This window comes from Brachycentrus maculatus, unplaced genomic scaffold (genome assembly GCF_059751285.1).
Source record: "Brachycentrus maculatus isolate JH-2025_06_01 unplaced genomic scaffold, ASM5975128v1 h1tg000503l, whole genome shotgun sequence".
Taxonomy (NCBI): Eukaryota; Metazoa; Arthropoda; class Insecta; order Trichoptera; family Brachycentridae; genus Brachycentrus; species Brachycentrus maculatus.
Genome location: NW_028281249.1, coordinates 49,911 through 67,875, shown reverse-complemented (window position 1 = coordinate 67,875; position 17,965 = coordinate 49,911). Strand labels below are relative to the sequence as shown.

Genomic DNA, 17,965 nt, shown 5'->3' with positions numbered 1-17,965 from the left:
AAACCGTGCCGGCTGTAGAAACCCAAATTTGAATAAAGCAGTGTGAAAAAACCGAATTGGTCTTTTATATTTCTCCATTTCGCTCCTTCGCCTCAAGAATTCGCCGCCGGACTTCGCCTGACTCGCCGTCTCACTGCACCAACAACGGACCGTTGGAAAGCCTTTCTCAAGGCTAGTGAGTACGCTTCGACACACGAGTCAGTGCGATCTCCTTGTGATCCTGCTCTCCGTACCTCAGTCTGGTATCCATTAGACCGATACCCAAGTCGGAGGCCCTTTTCAGGGCCAGTGGATATTGTTCGGCTACGCCGACCGGACTGAGCTGCGGTGAGTCTCTGCCACTTACAACGGCAGAGCCATAGCTGTGCTACAGACGACGGGCCCCCCAGTGGCATAGCGAGAGTTACGGCAGTAACATAAGTAATATAACACTTTAGATGACAGCTGAGTTGGACAGGTGTCAAATGCCAGCACTTTCATCTTGACACCATGAAATGAATGACCCTGTACATACTACATAGCAGCCAATCTTACCAACCGCTTACAAGTAAAAAATAAAACAAGCATTTGTGTTCAGATCATATAATATTGTACCTTATCTTATATGAGTTAAAAAATAAAGTTTACAAACAGTACAAGTATGTTGTCTTAAATCGAATGTGTTTAAGTTGTTTCAGAAAATCTATTTCTACATCACATAAACCTTCTCCACTACCTTCATACAGAAAACTTCTTTGGTCTTCGGGCAAATTATGGCACCTCTTTCCTTCATCATCTCTTTTAGAGCCTGAAACACAAAAACCAAAATCAACTTGATTATAAATTTACCAACATGACGCAAGGAAGACAATGACACTTGAATTTTATTTATTTATTTTCATAATACATAGATACATTCAATATACATATTCATTTCATATACACATTTATTATACGTATTACGGCTCTTTAGGCATGGCCTGTGTTGAGCCGAATACACCATTTTAGTGCTGAACAATTCTAACCATACTACAGGACAAATCTCGGTATTACGAACTTCACGGGACCAAACATTATTTCGCCATAATGAAAATTCGTCACAGACATGGGCAATAGAGGACCAAAATGGAAGCGTTCTGACGGACATTGGCAGCGTCTTGGAGAGATGGCGAGGTTACTGCTCCGGACTATATGCCGAGACCTCAACAGCAGGAAGTCCTTCCTTTGAGAATCAAACCATGGAACCCGACATTTTGGAAGAAGAGATTCGAAATGCACTGAAAAAACTAAAATGCAACAAGTCCCCCGGCAATGACTGCACACAGGCCGAGCTTCTTAAAGAACTAGGGGATAAGGGCATAAAAACAGTGCTGGATCTCTGCAACCTCATATGGAGAACGGGAACATGGCCTCAGGAATGGGCTGAATCTGTTTTCATTCCTCTTCACAAAAAAGGCTCATCCAAAAAGTGTGAAAACTATAGGACAATAGCACTTATCTCTCACACCAGCAAGATAATGCTATATGTTCTAAAAGCACGATTACACAGTTACATTGGATGGCAAATACCAAAGGAACAAGCTGGTTTTGTGAAAGGAAGAGGAACAAGAGAGCAGATCCTCAACATCCGCCAAGTGATCGAAAAAAGCCGAGAGTTCCTGACGCCAACAGTTTTATGCTTTATCGATTACAAGAAAGCTTTCGACTGCGTGAAGTGGGAACATCTGTGGAAAGTACTCATGGAGATGGGAGTCCCATCCTATTTGATAAAACTCATCCATGGACTTTATGCCCAAAGTAAGGCAATCGTAAGAATCAATGGCATAAACACTGCAAGCTTCCCCACTGAGAAAGGTGTAAGACAGGGATGCATACTCTCCCCTGACCTGTTTAACATCTATGGGGAATACATCATGCGCAGGGCTCTCTACGAATGGAATGGAGGAGTGTCCATTGGTGGCGTAAAGCTGTCCAATATACGATATGCGGACGACACAACACTTTTGGCCAAAGACCCAAAAGAGATGGTAGATCTCCTTAAACGAGTAGAGATTGAGAGCAAGGCACTGGGACTAGAGATTAACCAAAGCAAGACCAAGATCATGATCATAGATCGATCTAAGAAGTTTGGTGATCTCGGGAACTCACTGGAAGGTTTAGAGATAGTAAACGAGTTCCAGTTCCTTGGATCTCAAATCAGCAATGAAGGAACTTGTGAAGGAGAGATTAGACGTCGTATCGCCATCGCCAAAAGTGCCATGTCTAAGCTAGACAAAATTTGGAAAGACCGGGGTGTGAGTAACAACACCAAGATGAAGCTTGTCAGGAGCTTGGTCCACTCCATTTTTCTCTATGCTGCTGAAACATGGACTATAAAAGCAGCAGAAAGGAGAAAAATTGATGCCTTCGGAATGTGGTGTTGGAGGCGCATGCTCCGAATTCCATGGACAGCTAGACGCACCAATGAGTCCATTCGCCAGGAACTACGCTTGGATGGCTTGTCTCTGGCCAATATCTGTACCCGACGGATTCTCCAGTTCTTTGGACACGTTGCGCGTGGCAACGAGGATAGCCTGGAACGACTAGTTGTGATCGGTAGCCTGGAGGGAAAGAGAGGGAGAGGAAGATCCCCCACACGATGGACCGATCAAATTAAGGCAGCAGCAGGCACCTCAGTGGTTGGAGCGCTACGTGCAGCGCAGTCAAGGGATAACTGGAGAAGAGTCATTGCTTCTGCAAGGGTCACAACCCTCAGCAATGAGGATTAAGACGGAGAAGAAGAAAATTCGTTACACTGGATGTTTAGTATATGACACATTTTTAATTTTTATTATCGCTTTACTGGAAAAAAATAAATTTATAGGCAATGAAAGAAAAGTGAATTTAAAAGCTCACATAGGTTTTTAATTATTGATAAAAAAAAATCGTAAATTTTCTTTTGGACTTCTCAATGTTTTAAAATGAATTGTATTTTTTTTTTTTTAAAGTTTGTTATTCTGAGATCGGCTTCGCTACATTGAATTTTGGTTCAGTACATTTAATATGGAAGTTTTCCAGGGATGAATTGCAGATTCGTTATACTGGAAATTTCGTTATACTGGAAATTTCGTTAATTCGGTATTCGCTACAAAGAGATTTGACCTGTAAAAATGCTGATGATAAAAAGAGCCTTTCAAATTTCTAGTTAAAAATATGTTATTGTGTATACTACAATTTAATATTTTAAAAAAGATAAAATTATATCATTAAAATAAAATTGTTTGCGGATACTCACTACCCCGCACAGGCTAACAAATTGTTTGCGGGAAACACTTAAAAGCGTTATTTACATACAAAGCAGGAGATGCTTATAAGCGTTCTATTTGTTTGCTTTCTAAAGCTCTAGCGAGAGACACTAAAAAACATTGTAACGTAGAGATAGGTACCGCATTATTGGAGGGGAAGTTATAGGCGGGTCAATGTTTTTAAATTGTATTTTAATTTTAAATGACCCATTTCAATGTAAAAATACAGTTTATGGATGGCTGCTGGTGAGGTGGCGAGAGAAGGTACTTTGCGTCGTCATCGCTTTTAAAGGCGTGGTGATGTCATGCTGTTTGCAATGGCGAGGTCATCTATGGTTCGTCATCTACAGTTCGTCTATGGTGGTCGGGGCCGAATGAGGCACCACAAGTTTAAAACATTGACCCCTTATAACATTCCCTAAGATAAAGGGGTACCTATCTCAACATTGTAGGGTTTACTATAATTTGTATTCTGAGGGTCGGGAGGCAGACTGTCTGAATGTTATTAGGGTCAGGATTGACAAAAAAAGTGCCCGCAAACAGTGTGTTAAGATTCCTAGACATTTAGTATGATTGCATAATTGTTAGTTTTTCGTTATATCCAAAAATGAATTGATTGTTCAAGAATACTTTGTATGCATGGGTGTATAGTAACTCTGTATGAGGGAAGGTAGGGTGGGGTGGGTAGAGTTGTCGCCAGTTAAGAATGCCAAAGTCTCGTAGGGTGACCGTGGTGAAAAAATATAAATATATTACAAGCCATCCATCAATGCTTCACGTTTATTCTGAATGTTTTTATAAACATTTAACACAACTTCCTTGGTTTGCCGGACAACGCATTTCCTTGTCCCAAATTGGAAACTCCAGACATGGTCAATGTATACAAACAGAAGTCCAGCTTATCGAAACACGTGATTTTACTACATTTACATGCTTGCATATAACACAATACACAATAATACAGAACTACGCTTGGATGGCTTGACTCTGGCCAATATCTGTACCCGACGGATTCTCCAGTTCTTTGGACACGTTGCGTGTGGCAACGAGGATAGCCTGGAACGACTAGTTGTGATCGGTAGCCTGGAGGGAAAGAGAGGGAGAGGAAGATCCCCACACGATGGACTGATCAAATTAAGGCAGCAGCAGGCACCTCAGTGGTCGGAGCGCTACGTGCAGCGCAGTCAAGGGATAACTGGAGAAGAGTCATTGCTCCTGCAAGGGTCACAACCCTCAGCAATGAGGAATAAGACGGAGAAGAATATACCACAAATGATTTCTTGAAGTGTTAGTTTGGCTTTCTTATGTGGCGACCAGTATACCTTCTCGCCGTAGACCTGGCCGTTGGGCAGCATCATGGGCTGGTTGTGCTCGTTGAGCGGCTCGCCCGAGAGGCGGCAGACGAGGCGCGACTGGGAGCAGTGCGCGTGCGGCAGGCAGGCGGCCAGCGAGTTGAGCGGCTCGCTGCACACGGGGCAGGAGGCCACGCGCGCGGGCGCAGAGTAGCACTGCGGCGTCTTGAGCGCGCTCAGCCCCGCCTGCAGCGCCACCGCCAGCACGCTCGCCGCCGGCAGCTGCAGCAGCCGGTAGTTCTCCCTCCGGAACTGCAACACCAGCTGCTGCCAGCGCGACCGCTTGAACAGCTCCGCGTATGGCTGCACCTCTACATGACCAACCCACACGTTACATACCACGCAAATACACAGTTATGCCATAACAAGGCAAACAATAGTCACAAATTTATTTTTATAATAAATTTATCCTTAACACTTTATTTACAAACGATTTTTTGAAAGGCTTAAAATATTTCATGTCAATTTTAATATTTTTTAGTTAAAGATAAATATCATTTTTAAATGAATAGTTCAAATTTGAAATCGATATAATGATGTACATAATTGTGAGAATTATTCCCAGTACGTAGGGTAGAAAAACCGACTATGTAATCGGTGTTTATGGTCGTTTATGGTTGGCAGCGATAAGGTGACTAGTCGGCTTTTGGTAGTTAATGTGTTAATAATAAAATACAATTTAGTAGACTCAAAAAATCAGTGTTTGATTTTAATTTATGTTTTTGAATATATAAAAAGTAACGACTGCAATCAGTGTTAAACGCAGCAGCGAGATTTTTGGAATTTCTAAATTCAGCCACATCACCCCACTACTTCACAAACTGCACTGGTTACGCTTTCCCGAAAGGGAGCATAAACTCTGTCTACTCATGTATAAATCAATACACAATATGGCTCCAGAGTATCTAAAAGAGCTGTGTATTCCAGATGAATTGGTCGATAGACGTCTCACGCTACGATCGGCTACAACAACTGCAATGGGCAAAGTGATCTTACCAGCTCGCAACCAGCGCACTAAATTTGGCGAACGTGCCTTTGCTGTTGCGGGGCTGATGGCGTGGAATGCTCTTCCACCGATGGTTAGAAATAGAGAGAGTGAGATGATCTTTAGAAAAAAACTAAAAACACATTTGTTTGCTAAATCATTTCCATAATATTTTCCCCAATTCATTCACAGTGAAGTGTCCTTGAGGTAGTATTTTACGAAAATGGCGCTATATAAGTAATCCAAATTTATTATTATTATTATACAATTTATCTATTTTTTCAAAATAAAATTACGCCTGCAAATGGAAGGGAATATTACCCGTGTCAGGTGAGAAGGCCAGCATGCCCATGCACTGCTGGATCTCGGGCAGCTGTCCCTCTTCGTAATTGGAGAAGTATTTCTTGGCGTACTTCACCGCCTCCAGGCGCCTGTCCTGTCGGACCATCTCGATGTACTCCTGGAACCCACAATACCAATCTGAGCTTCCTTCCCTACCAACAGACGGCTCCAGCTGGGACACAACATGCCCAACCCTCTTCAGTTGATGACAGTCAACAGTCCGCCTTCTCCTGAAGAGTGCAACGTGGTTTCTTCCCAGCAATGAGCAAATGCTGACAAATTCCTGATTGGCCCACACTAAATTATCTCTCCTGTTCCCAACACAGACTCAAAGAAAAACATATTTATTTATAGAATAAAATAACTACTACGTAATTTTTCCCACTATATGAATTTAAATAATATTATTTAAATTCACCTACAAAATCCATTTCCAACATAAAATTATATCAAATCATGCCTAAAACCTTTACCATAACTTACATGTAATTACATTTTTTGACAAAAAATAATATGAAAATAACTCCTGTAATTGGAGATTATCCTAATTTTGTGAACAAGTATTTGGACACACTCAAAATGTTGTAAATAAATTATCTGGTCAAATTATAAGCTTAATAATAAAAATGAAAATGTTATTTTCTGGCGTTTCTCATGTGTGTGATTATAATCCAGAATTCGGACCTCACATACTAATATAAGAGTTTCTGCTTAATAAAAAACTTCTTTACACCTCACCAATAGATGTCTCTAGTGAAGTTCTAGTGATTCAAGAACAAGGTTTCTAAATTGGTTCATATATATAGAGCTTCCAAGAATTTAAGTAGTGTGGTTGTCAATAATGGGTAGAATTGGTGAATGTTACACGTGTGTAAAGTGATCACTTAAACCAGCGTACGACGGTCGTCAGCCCCGTAAATGCCCAGACTTCCATATTCTTCTTCATCTTTGATGATATGTCTAAAAATTACATATAATTATTATTTTAGTACAATACTTAAACTCATTCAATTTAAACTCAATTTGTTAGAAAAATTATATAAAATTGTGGTTTTCAACTCCTGCCTTGTTGTGTATATAACATAGAATTTTGTCTAGCCTCACACCAGTCTGATGATGTCCGTTACGATGAATGTTTTTTCTCCATTGGAAAAATATTTAGTATATTTAAAAAAGAATATATTTAGCAATACTTTTCTTCAAAATGCAAAAACAACACTTTCTGCCCTGTAGCGGGAAAATATTAAGTTAAAAATATGCCGCTTTTGCTGGGATACAGTACATTTTCTGGGCATTCCGAAAAAATGCACAACTGAAAATTGTAAATTTTGATTTATGACGTTGTTGAAAGGAGTGAGCGATATAATACAATACTTAAACTCGTTCAATTTAAATTCAATTTGTCAGAAAAATTATATAAAATCGTGGTTTCAACTCCTGCCTTGTTGTGTATATAACCAGTCTGATGATGTCGGTTACAATGAAACCCGATTGTTGGTCAAATAAAATTGGAAAAAATTACATAGTTGTTATTTTATTCTATAAAATGCATTTCCGCCAAGAAATGTCAGTACAAAACTTTAAACATATTTATTTAGTTGGAAGAAACAAAAATCCACTAAATGATCTATAAACCTTGTGCATAATAAGCAAGGTAAATAATAAATGCAATTCCCATCTAAATAATAATAAGACAGTTGGTTGGCGTTAGTGTGGATGGGCATACGGGCATACGAGGCGTACCTGTATCCTAATCTTGAACTCCATATTGGACTTGAGCTTCCTGAGCTTGGATTTGTTGTCGGCGCACCACTGCAGGCATTTCCCCGTGTCGTGGTTGCTCAAGTCCCTCTCCACCTCGCGTGCAACCAGGAATATATCTGCAAGACCACCATTACAACCTTAGATTCTTCCTTTTAAACTAATATAATGATGTAAAGTGAACTGTAAAGGTGGGGATTGACCGGAGTCATTTGGTCGTAACGTAACACGTTACGATGCGAACATTCGTATAGTCACTACAGCGAGCCGAGCTCATTCCGAATACTTTATCCGATGTTCGGATGCTCGCCGCGAATGTTACATAACGACGAAATGTCAGAAAAAGAGAAAGTGATAGAGAAGAGCTGTGTGTGTGGTTAGCAAGGTTAGTTAATTAGTTTCGCTAATTCTATATTATATTCCACTTTTCTCTTAAATCTGGAGCACAGGATTGATCACGTTAATGTTACATTATGACGTAATGCTCCAGTCAGTCCCCACCATAAAAGAGAGAGTGATAGAGAAGAGCTGTGTGTATGGTTAGCAAGGTTAGTTAATTAGTTTCGCTAATTCTATATTATATTCCACTTTTCTCTTAAATCTGGAGCACAGGATTGATCACGCAACAAAAGTATCTCTCGGAGATTAGTTAACCACCCTACCTTTGGGTTATTTTCAGCCATATTTTTTATAAAGAAGCAAAAAAATTATAACGTTTATTGTCACAAAATATTGTCAGGCGTGAAACCTGACAAAAATTTGTCAGTGTATGCGGTACGCATGCAATATTTTTGGAACAGATATCTTTTTTTGTGCGCGTAGGTGATAACGGGTTAGCGCAGAATGGTGTAGAAAAACCGCGCGTATCACCTATATTCATATGTGTAAGGCGGTTAAATAAATGTATGCAACATTATAAAAAATCACCAACTAAATTTCAAGTAAATGCTGCTCGCTCAATGTCCACCTCCTTTTTATGCCGTGCGCATAATACTGCACATCAAATGACTCCTGACCTGATTGACGACATCCGTTGTTGAAAGAAATGGAGTAGGGGTGCGAGTAACTCACAAATAAAAACTTTTTAGCTATGCAAAATATATGTTGCATATTTGTATCAATTTGTTGCATATCGTTTATTTACCTTGATACATAAAAATATATCTAAATCTTTTATATCTATCTTATATATCTATCTTTTTAATAAAATCACGGCTTACTTATATAACTTACTTTTTGCGTAAACAAAATTGGTTTAGTGTGCTTAGTTTTTGTCGTTTCTCTTATTTTTGTAACTTTAATTTTTATAATATTATAACTAATTGTAAGATATAAATGATCTTTTAATTCTAAATATCGATATTATTTATAACTTATTAAAAAAAAAAATAATAATATGAATCAAATTTTTTTGCCCAACCTTTAAAGGTGGAGACTGACCGGAGCAGAGCATTCAGGCAGTGAGTACACCGAGCCGAGCGCTCCATCCATAGTTTCGGATGCTCGGTGATGCTCACGAGCGATGTTACGACGTTATGTTACGACGAAATGCTCCGGTCAGACTCCACCTTAAGGAATCCCTAACATACTGTCCAAAATCTATCTGATACTTTTATAAATCATGCCATCAGAACCAACGGATCCGGTGAGTGGTCCGTCAGTGCCGAGCGCCACCCCTGACTGGCACTTCTGAATGACTTCACACAGCCCAAGAAATTGATCGAGATATTAGAGACTTTACTCACCAACATTAGTCAAATCCCTAAGATTGCATTTGTCGGCGAGATCGTTGGCTGCTTGGTAGTAGCCCTGACGCAGGAAGTATTCTATCAGCATTCTGTCCAGCCGGGTTTTCCTCCACTGGTTCAGCGACGCCTAGAAAACCACATTCTATAGCCCGGCCCTACTACCCCTACACATTTTTATTCTTCCTATCCCTACACATTTTTTTTCTTCTATACGGTGAAGTGAATTGATGAATCGATTGAAGAAATGAACAACATCTGGCATCATGATTGCAAGCCCAATTTAATTAGTAGGCTGAAATTTGCACAGCGATTCTTTTAAGGTTATTTTTTTTAAAGGAATAATCTGCAAAGCAAAAGCGCAAAAATAAAGACTTTTAGAGGCTTGTCTGCAGGTAGGATAGTAAGAATAGGGAAGGTAAATGTGAAAAACATATCACAAACACCCAGACCAATTGAAAATAAATCTTTCTTGAATTAGTTTTGCAATTGGCGGGAATCAGGCCCGCGACACCAGTTTCGCAGTCGACCGTCTATCCAACTACACCATTAATTTTAATATTCAAGTTTTACTTAGTAAATACCACTATTTCACACTATACAAATAGTGGTATTTACTAAGTAAAACATTAATTCAAAATGGACAGATTTTACCACAAAGTGACTGCCGAATCAATTAATGAAATTTAACCATTAACTTGCATAGTTCCGAGATATAACAATTGGGATAGAAAATTTCAAATTTTAAAAAGGATATTCAAAACTACACAACAAAAAAAACAAATAACCATTTTTATAAACAAGTATTTTTGTTATATTTCAATGAAATTGATCATTTTTATAAGACTGGTTGTGTGTGATTGCTAACCTAGTATTTCCCTTTGGATTCCCTGTAACGGCAAGTATAAAGCTTCTCCGCTTGCAAAAAAGGCTCTATACAGAATGTTTATGGCAAGATTTGTGTCACACCTGATGACATCACAATTTGTTCATATTCGCGACAATGTAGAAAGTTTTAAGAAATTTCCTAACATAAGTGCAAAAAAAGTGAAAATACCAAATTTTCTTACATAAACAGTGTAGTTTTCAGAATCAAATAAAATTAATATTTTTTTTCTAAAAAATGGGTTGTAGATTTATTTTCAATAAATATTTATGATATTGAGGTTTGTACATAAAAATGGGTGAATAGCTTTATCAAATAATCTACATTAAAACATGTTTAGTGTATTTTGGAACCCTAAATATCTACGTAATTTATTAAATGGAATATTTACACGCAGTCCAGTGATATTATTTTGAACGATTCATTTTTAATTAATCAATTACACCAGATAAGTCGTCAGCTATTTTATTATTTCTCCCTTCATAAAATCAGTTTAAAATCCTTTATAAAAAAGTTTTCAAACGCATTATAAAATCTGTATTGATAACTTGGTTTTGTCATATTCATTAACTGGTGATATTAATAGATTATTTTGACAGTTAAGAAAATAAAGTGTCTCAATAATTTGGATTTTAACCACTTTCCAAGTACGGATTTTAAGAAGTATAGATATTACCACAAAGCGACTGTCGAATCAATAAATGAGATAACATTTTGGTTCTAGGCATGCAGTGTTACATGGCGGTTCTATTACTGACAGAGAATGTCAAAAAAATTATGTTCAACTGTATCCGAGAAAAGAAAAGCTCAGAAATATATTAAACATGTAGAACACGCCTAAGGTTACATACTGGGCTTGCTGTATTTTATTTCAACCAAACAAATGGTGACATTCAACATTCTACTTGATTTGATCATTTTAAAATGAAATCACAATCATTATTAATTAATTTCTATCATAAATTACTGTCAAAAAACTACACGCCTCTTGGACGTGTGCATTTTACCATATGCGCTACAGAGAACTGAATATAAGTAAATTCATCTAGTTTGACAAGTCTGGCGATAGTTTGAAACAGTTCCGTATTCTTAGGGCGTTTGTCCACTACATGGGATTTCACCGTCCGGCAGTCCGGTTTTGAAAAATGAAAACGACTACGACAGTTTAGCGTGATCGAATTTACGCGCAATGTGTTCACGCACGGATCAAGAGCTCCGATGCGAAGAAAGATGGACAAAAGCACAAGCCAATCCAAGTCAACCGTTTTAAAACGCTAACTGATATGCCGGACGGTAAAATTACACAGAATTCCGGGTAGTGGACAAGCGCCCTTAGAGCTCAAGTAATGGATTTTTGGCATGAAACAAACGAAGCAGAAAGTGAAATTGATCCTACAGAACTACGTATACTGCGTAGATGTGTATGATCTGCACAGAGATCTGTAAACTTAGCCTAATTTGTATCGAGGGTGAACTTGAATGGCTACTAGTGGTCGCCCGATTGCCATTTAGTCTACAGACCATTTAAAAGAAAAAAAGGGTTTTCTCTGTAGCATTTTACACTATTTCAAATGCATTCCAAGCCTGAAATACAGTAAAACCCCCTATAACATTGAGATAGATACAGCATTATCACAGGAAATGTTATAAGTGGTTAATCTTTAAAACTGTACTTTTACAATTACAAACTTTGTTTAAAATCACTATAAACAAATTTAAAATCACTTGTTTTAAAATCACTTTAGTGATTTTAAAACAAAGTTATTACTTCAAATATAAATTATATGTATTTTTACGGTTTAACCTGAGGAAAAGATTGAAATGAGTCATTTAAAATAAAAATACAATTTAAAAACATTAACGCAAAGTTCCCATTGATAAACGCGGTACCTATCTCAACGTTACAGGGGGGTATACTGTACTTGCCAATAAACAGACACTTGATGAGTAAATATTTCACATCTAAAATGCTTTTAAGATAGTGATGCCTCATGGTCCATGGGCCAAACGGGCGTTCGGGTCGGATGAGGGGAAAAGGTAATAATGTATACTGAAGCGGGAATACCTTCTCACTGCCAGGGACATAGCCCGGGTCCTTGGACAGGCAGCAGAGCCCCAAGCTCTCGTGCGCAGTCTCAGTACTCTGTCACATCAAATCAGGCTATCAAGTAACACAGCATCACCGGTGGAATCCTAATAGCAAGCTCCTAAACTACCCTACCCTATCCACACTCGCACATTCCCATACAGGGAGGCCTCGACCTTTCCGGGAGTATTGACGTAAATGAGTGTCGGTGCGAATTTTCTTCAAAGGAGCGTCGAGGTTAATGAACGTAGAAGTCTGTATGTCAGTTGGTATTATGTAACTTGTATAGCAATGACATCTGCGGATATTTGTATGTAATTTTGTCATAAAAAAAAAATCATAATTTTGTCATAAATTTTCCTCAAAGGAGTATTGTCATTAATGAACGTAGAAGTCCGTCTGTCAGTTGGTATGATGTAACTTGTATAGCAATGACATCTGTGGATATTTGTATGGAATTTTGTCATAAAATAAAACTTAGACATGGTGAGTTTTATTATTTTTTTTAAATTATTTTTACATAATTTACACACATAGATTTTGTTAAAAGAAATCTTTTTCATATAAAAAGAACCCACTCCCCAGAGAAAGTCAGACATTAATTATTATACTCCCGGATAGGTAAACGTTCCGCTTTTGTACATTTCGCCGTTTTCCCAAAACGTCACAAATTATAGTTGTCATACTATAAGCACAGTTTTTTGTGACCAAAGGTGTGTTATTTTCTTACGATTTTCAATCGATTTTTAATTTTTTCAAATGACAACAGAACATCTAGTTCAAAAGGATATTTTTTCTATTTATACTTAGAGAAAAGAAGTATACTGAAAAGATACCGAAAAAAAAATCTTAAATTTTAATTTAGTTTTTATTTTTTATTATTGTTTATTTATGTATACTATCATAGAATTGATAAAGAATTATTTACATATTTAATAACCATATTTTCTTGTGTGTTATAAAACCAACTATAAAGTATTGTATTTGTGTTTTGAAAATATCTATAAAAATAAGAAAATAGCGAGTCTAAAGTGAGAATAAAGTATTTAGTGAAGGAGCGAGTTATTACAATTCCACAGTAGCCACAAATTACTACCTACGAATTACTAAAGTACACAGTGACGCGTGGAGAAAATACAAATACGCAAACATACTTAAATTAAATTAAGTCATACAAAATGAAATATATCATGGAATGGGTTCCAAAATTCCTATCATTTAGGCTTCGTACATAAATACAAAATGGATAAGGGACAACGATTGGTACAAAATTCTCATGTTCCAATATGCTTTATCATTTGTATTAGGTGTATGCATCTGAAACTGTCGTTTCATTTGCTAAATTTAACTATATATTTTGATATCAAAGTGAAAGAATATATCAATCGAAATAATTGCCATTGCTAGCTATGTACCACTTTCACACACCTTTCTGGCAAAGCACGGATTCTGCGCTGGAAGATATCATGGTCATTTGATGCAGTCCATTGGATTATCCAATTTTGAACTTCTGTTCATTTGTCAAAAACTTCCAAATTCCCAAAAAAATACTTTGGAAATTAAATACAATATGACTTAAAGTTTGTCGCTGAAACTGATCATGACAGAGTGCATTATTTCAGTCCATAATGTTTGAAGTAACATGGCCTAAAATTTTTGTCTTAATATATAAACGGCTCATTCTAACTTAAAGATATGAAAAAAACAAAGAAGATGAATAGAATGGCGCAAAACTGTCTGATTAGGGAGTGCCCTCAGCACGGAAAAACCCAGTGAGGACAGAAATTCAAAATATATAAATGATCAAAATAAATAAATGCAAACTAAAAAATTTGTTAACGTGTAAAAACATTTTTAACTTTAAAATCTTATACTATTTTTAGTTTAAGTTTTCATTCATTCAAACCCTTGTCCGCACCCAGTGGTGCATAGGGCACTGCCTCATATAAACGCGGTGTTACCTTGATTGTTAACACATGAAGGAAAGGTGATCAGCCCTCAGCTTCGATTTAAGTTTTACTTGGTAAATACCACTATTTCTTAAAATCCATTGTGACGCATATTTCAATGCATTCGGCATCATTCCGCATCCTGTTTGAAATGCATCAAAACACGTGCCACAATAGATTTGAAAAAATAGTGGTATTTACTAAGTAAAACTTAAAAAATGGATAGATATTACCACAAAGTGGCTGTCAAATCAATAAATGAAATTAGATTGCTGATGTTGGAGGCCCTGATTAACCAATCGTGTTTACTTTTCATTTCATTAAAGATTATAATCAGATTAAATATCTAGCTGGGAAAACCTTCTCCATAGACATTTACTCACAGTGCATTGACAGAAGGAAAGTTATAAGTTCTAGGAATGCAATATAATTAGGAGACCCAATTGAAATAAGGTATAAAACCAACCTGAGGTGTGTTGGAGTCAGACGCTGCTTCCGCATGTTCCTTGAGATGCTCCAGCCTCCGTTTGCAAACGCATCCCGCCCGGATCTCCTCACTGATGGCTTCGGAAGCCTTGCGCTTCATGCTTTGTAGCCTTTCCACCTAAAGCCGTAACATTATTCCAACAAATCCAGTAAATTTATTAATGAAATTTTAAATCAAACAGATTTTTTGAGTTTACTAAGTTGTATTTTATTAAAAACACAAAAATTAATATTTTGACAATTGTTTCGCCTAGTTATGGCATTTTCAAACGAATGTGAATATTAAATGGACTGACGGTCCTTATGTAGCTATACAATTCTAGGTACGTAAGTGATAGTTTTAACATGTGCAGCAATAATTTATGGGAGACAATCTTTAATCTTCACATTCGTTTGAAAATGCCATACCTAGGCGAAACAATTGTCACGGTATTTATTTTAATTTTAATTTATTTTACTTAGTAGACTCAAAAAATCTGTGTTTGATTTAAAAATTAATTCATAAATTAAAATGGAGTTCTACAAATTAAACGTCAAATCAATAAATACATCTAGTAAATGTAAATGAACGTCTCATCACGGGCTATGCTTAGTGGGGCGTTCATTAAAAAAATATAATATAAAAAATTATATCACAGTATTGTAAAAAAAAATTATAAATAAATAAAAAATTCTTCATCTGTGTTGAGATTTAAAAAAATGTATTAAACAAACAATTTAAAAAAATATATTCCACAGCTTCTGCTTTTGTGTGGTAAGTTTGCAAATTAAAGCGTTACTATTTACCATTCCTCCGAGCAGTCTTTTGATCTCTCCGGCGGGAACATTCTCCTTGTCCAGTCCGCTCTGTATTTCGTTTACAACATTCTGCACCTGCCGGACTTCCCCATCCAGAGTCTTCTGAGCCTGGCGGTACTTTTTGTTGAATATTTCGTATGGCACCTGTCAATAGAGCGACAAGTTATTATTTAACTTTATAAAATTCTATTTGGAAAACCCTGACATGAAGATCAGCAGCAAAATTTCAATATATTTAACTTATGTGCAGCCCCCATCATGATATATGGGATCGAATGTAGAACGGATACAGCAGTAATAAAAAACACTCTTAGGATGTTTGTGCACTACACGGAAATACATGGAAAAACTTGTGGGTGACCCGCTATCATGACATATGGGATCGAATGTAGAACGGATACAGCAGTAACAAAAAACACTCTAAGGATGTTTGTGCACTACACGGAAATACATGGAATTTAACCATCCGGCACATCAGTAAGCATTTTAAAACGATGATTGGCTTGGATCGGCTTGTGCTTTTGTCTTATCTTTCTTCGGATCGGTGTGTGAACACATTACGCGTTAATTTGATCACGCTAAACTGTCGTAGTCGCTTTCATTTTTCAAAACCGGACTGCCGGACGGTAAAATTACGGGTAGTGCACAAACGCCCTAATAGTGTCAGAAACGAAGACACCATCCTTGGTGTCACTAACTGGATATGCTTCTGCATATCCGGTTAGAGTCTACGAGATAGAATAAGGAACACCAGGATAAGAGAAATATGCGAGATCGAAGGTGTCATCAGGTGGGAAAGGCAACAAAGGAGACAATGGTATGTGCATATGAGGAGAATGGAAACATCCAGACTCCCCCACATTGTGCTGCACGGCCAACCTCAAATGTAGACGACGACTCCCGGGTAGACCATCTAAGAGATGGATTGACAGCTGGGAATCGACGACTCTTAAAAACAGGCCACAAGGCCTACACCAGCACAAAAATAATAAAATTACATTCCAAACATTCTAATAATGCATAATTTTACTATGTGTTAACCAAAATATCTTTTACAATTGAGATTGAATGGATATTATAATAAATAAAAAATATAGACACTCCGCTTAGCGATATATTTTTATAGTTAGCTTAATCCGTAAATGTTTAATGGTTACATTATTAAGATAGGAGTTAGAAACTTAACGGAGTAAGCCAAGAATATTTTAAAATGCAGACAATTCTTTGAACCTTGCACTTAAAACTAAAAATACTTTTTTATTACGCTTTTTTTTAGCAGCTGTATAAAATCAATAATCCATTAACAAAGGAAAACAAACTCTGGACTGAAAATAATAACAACATTATTACAGTTTGAATGTGGATTAAAAAAAGTTTAACAACCTTTAAGATTAAATCTACATTTTCTATTTAAACTTAATTTACATGACGACGTTAAAATAGAACAAAGGTTCAAGGCCAATAATTTAAATCATCTCAATTGTAAAACGCCATCGTGTAACGCCATTATTGAGATTGAAAACCATTTTTTCATTAAAAATAAATATTGTCACCTTTTTTTAAAATAGCTCTCGATAACAATAATGACACAATACAGATTATAATCGAATCTTGACTAAAACATTGAAAAAATTAAATTAACCATATGCGAAGACAATAATATATCCAGAAAAATTACCTTCAATGTTGGATGTTCCAATGACTTTATATCGTTCATTTTCGATCACGACGTGGTGATGGCTCGTTCGAGTGATTATTCTCACGGATTTTAAAGCAAGACGCTAAAATCCATGAAGATTTCAGACCCCAGAAATGTTTCACAAATCCAATCGAGAAAAAAAAACAAAATCTGCCAATAATCGAGAACTTGCGTCTCAGCTGACGAGTATTTACATATAGTTCTTTTTTTTATTTATGGCTACTCTAGAAATATTTATATAGCCTATTCGTTACATCGTCTTAACTTTGACCAATGACATTGTTTATTGTCTATGGTACATAATTTTTTTTCATTGGATTAACATAAAAAAGAAACAAATACTCGTTAATTAAAATTTGAAGTGACATTAAGTGAAATACCATTAAAAAATAATCAGGAGAAGGTGCAATCGGTTAAAAACGTGGGCCCATACATAAATATACATATAAAATGTCCTCTGGACACAAAGTTATAAATGTCAGAGAAGTTTTTATCGATTTGAAATATTTTAATTCACTGTTTTGATTTTGCTCTTAATATTTTTCATCAATGCACAAGGATTTTTTAAACTTCATTTTTAATTTACACTCGAGTGGTACTTAAAAATATTTCC

The 17,965-nt window shown here is 36.7% G+C and overlaps 1 protein-coding gene across 2 annotated transcripts; it reads right to left on the bottom strand.

Annotated features, from left to right (window-relative positions):
- Positions 1-566: 566 nt before the first annotated feature.
- Positions 567-17,550, bottom strand: Kaz (E3 ubiquitin-protein transferase Katazuke). Of its 2 annotated transcripts, XM_088272521.1 has the most exons (9): positions 17,332-17,550; positions 15,642-15,797; positions 14,836-14,973; positions 12,400-12,477; positions 9,449-9,578; positions 7,686-7,822; positions 5,922-6,060; positions 4,586-4,926; positions 567-787 (listed from the first exon to the last, which is right to left on the bottom strand). In XM_088272521.1, exons 1-9 carry the CDS (start codon positions 17,368-17,370, stop codon positions 689-691), a joined length of 1,257 nt encoding a protein of 418 aa, XP_088128647.1. In that variant the 5' UTR covers positions 17,371-17,550; the 3' UTR covers positions 567-688. The 2 variants fall into 2 exon arrangements, with proteins under 2 accessions (XP_088128647.1, XP_088128648.1); XM_088272522.1 differs by lacking the exon at positions 12,400-12,477.
- Positions 17,551-17,965: the final 415 nt, after the last annotated feature.

What these genes read in the sequence shown, in the direction of transcription:
- Kaz (XM_088272521.1), bottom strand. Translation starts at nt 17,370, where the DNA reads ATGAACGATATAAAGTCATTGGAACATCCAACATTGAAG. An exon ending in CTGACTCCAACACACCTCAG is followed by an intron (nt 12,478 to 14,835) that starts GTTGGTTTTATA and finishes TTGATGTGACAG; the next exon opens with AGTACTGAGACTGCGCACGA. An exon ending in ATGTCCCTGGCAGTGAGAAG is followed by an intron (nt 9,579 to 12,399) that starts GTATTCCCGCTT and finishes GTGGTTTTCTAG; the next exon opens with GCGTCGCTGAACCAGTGGAG.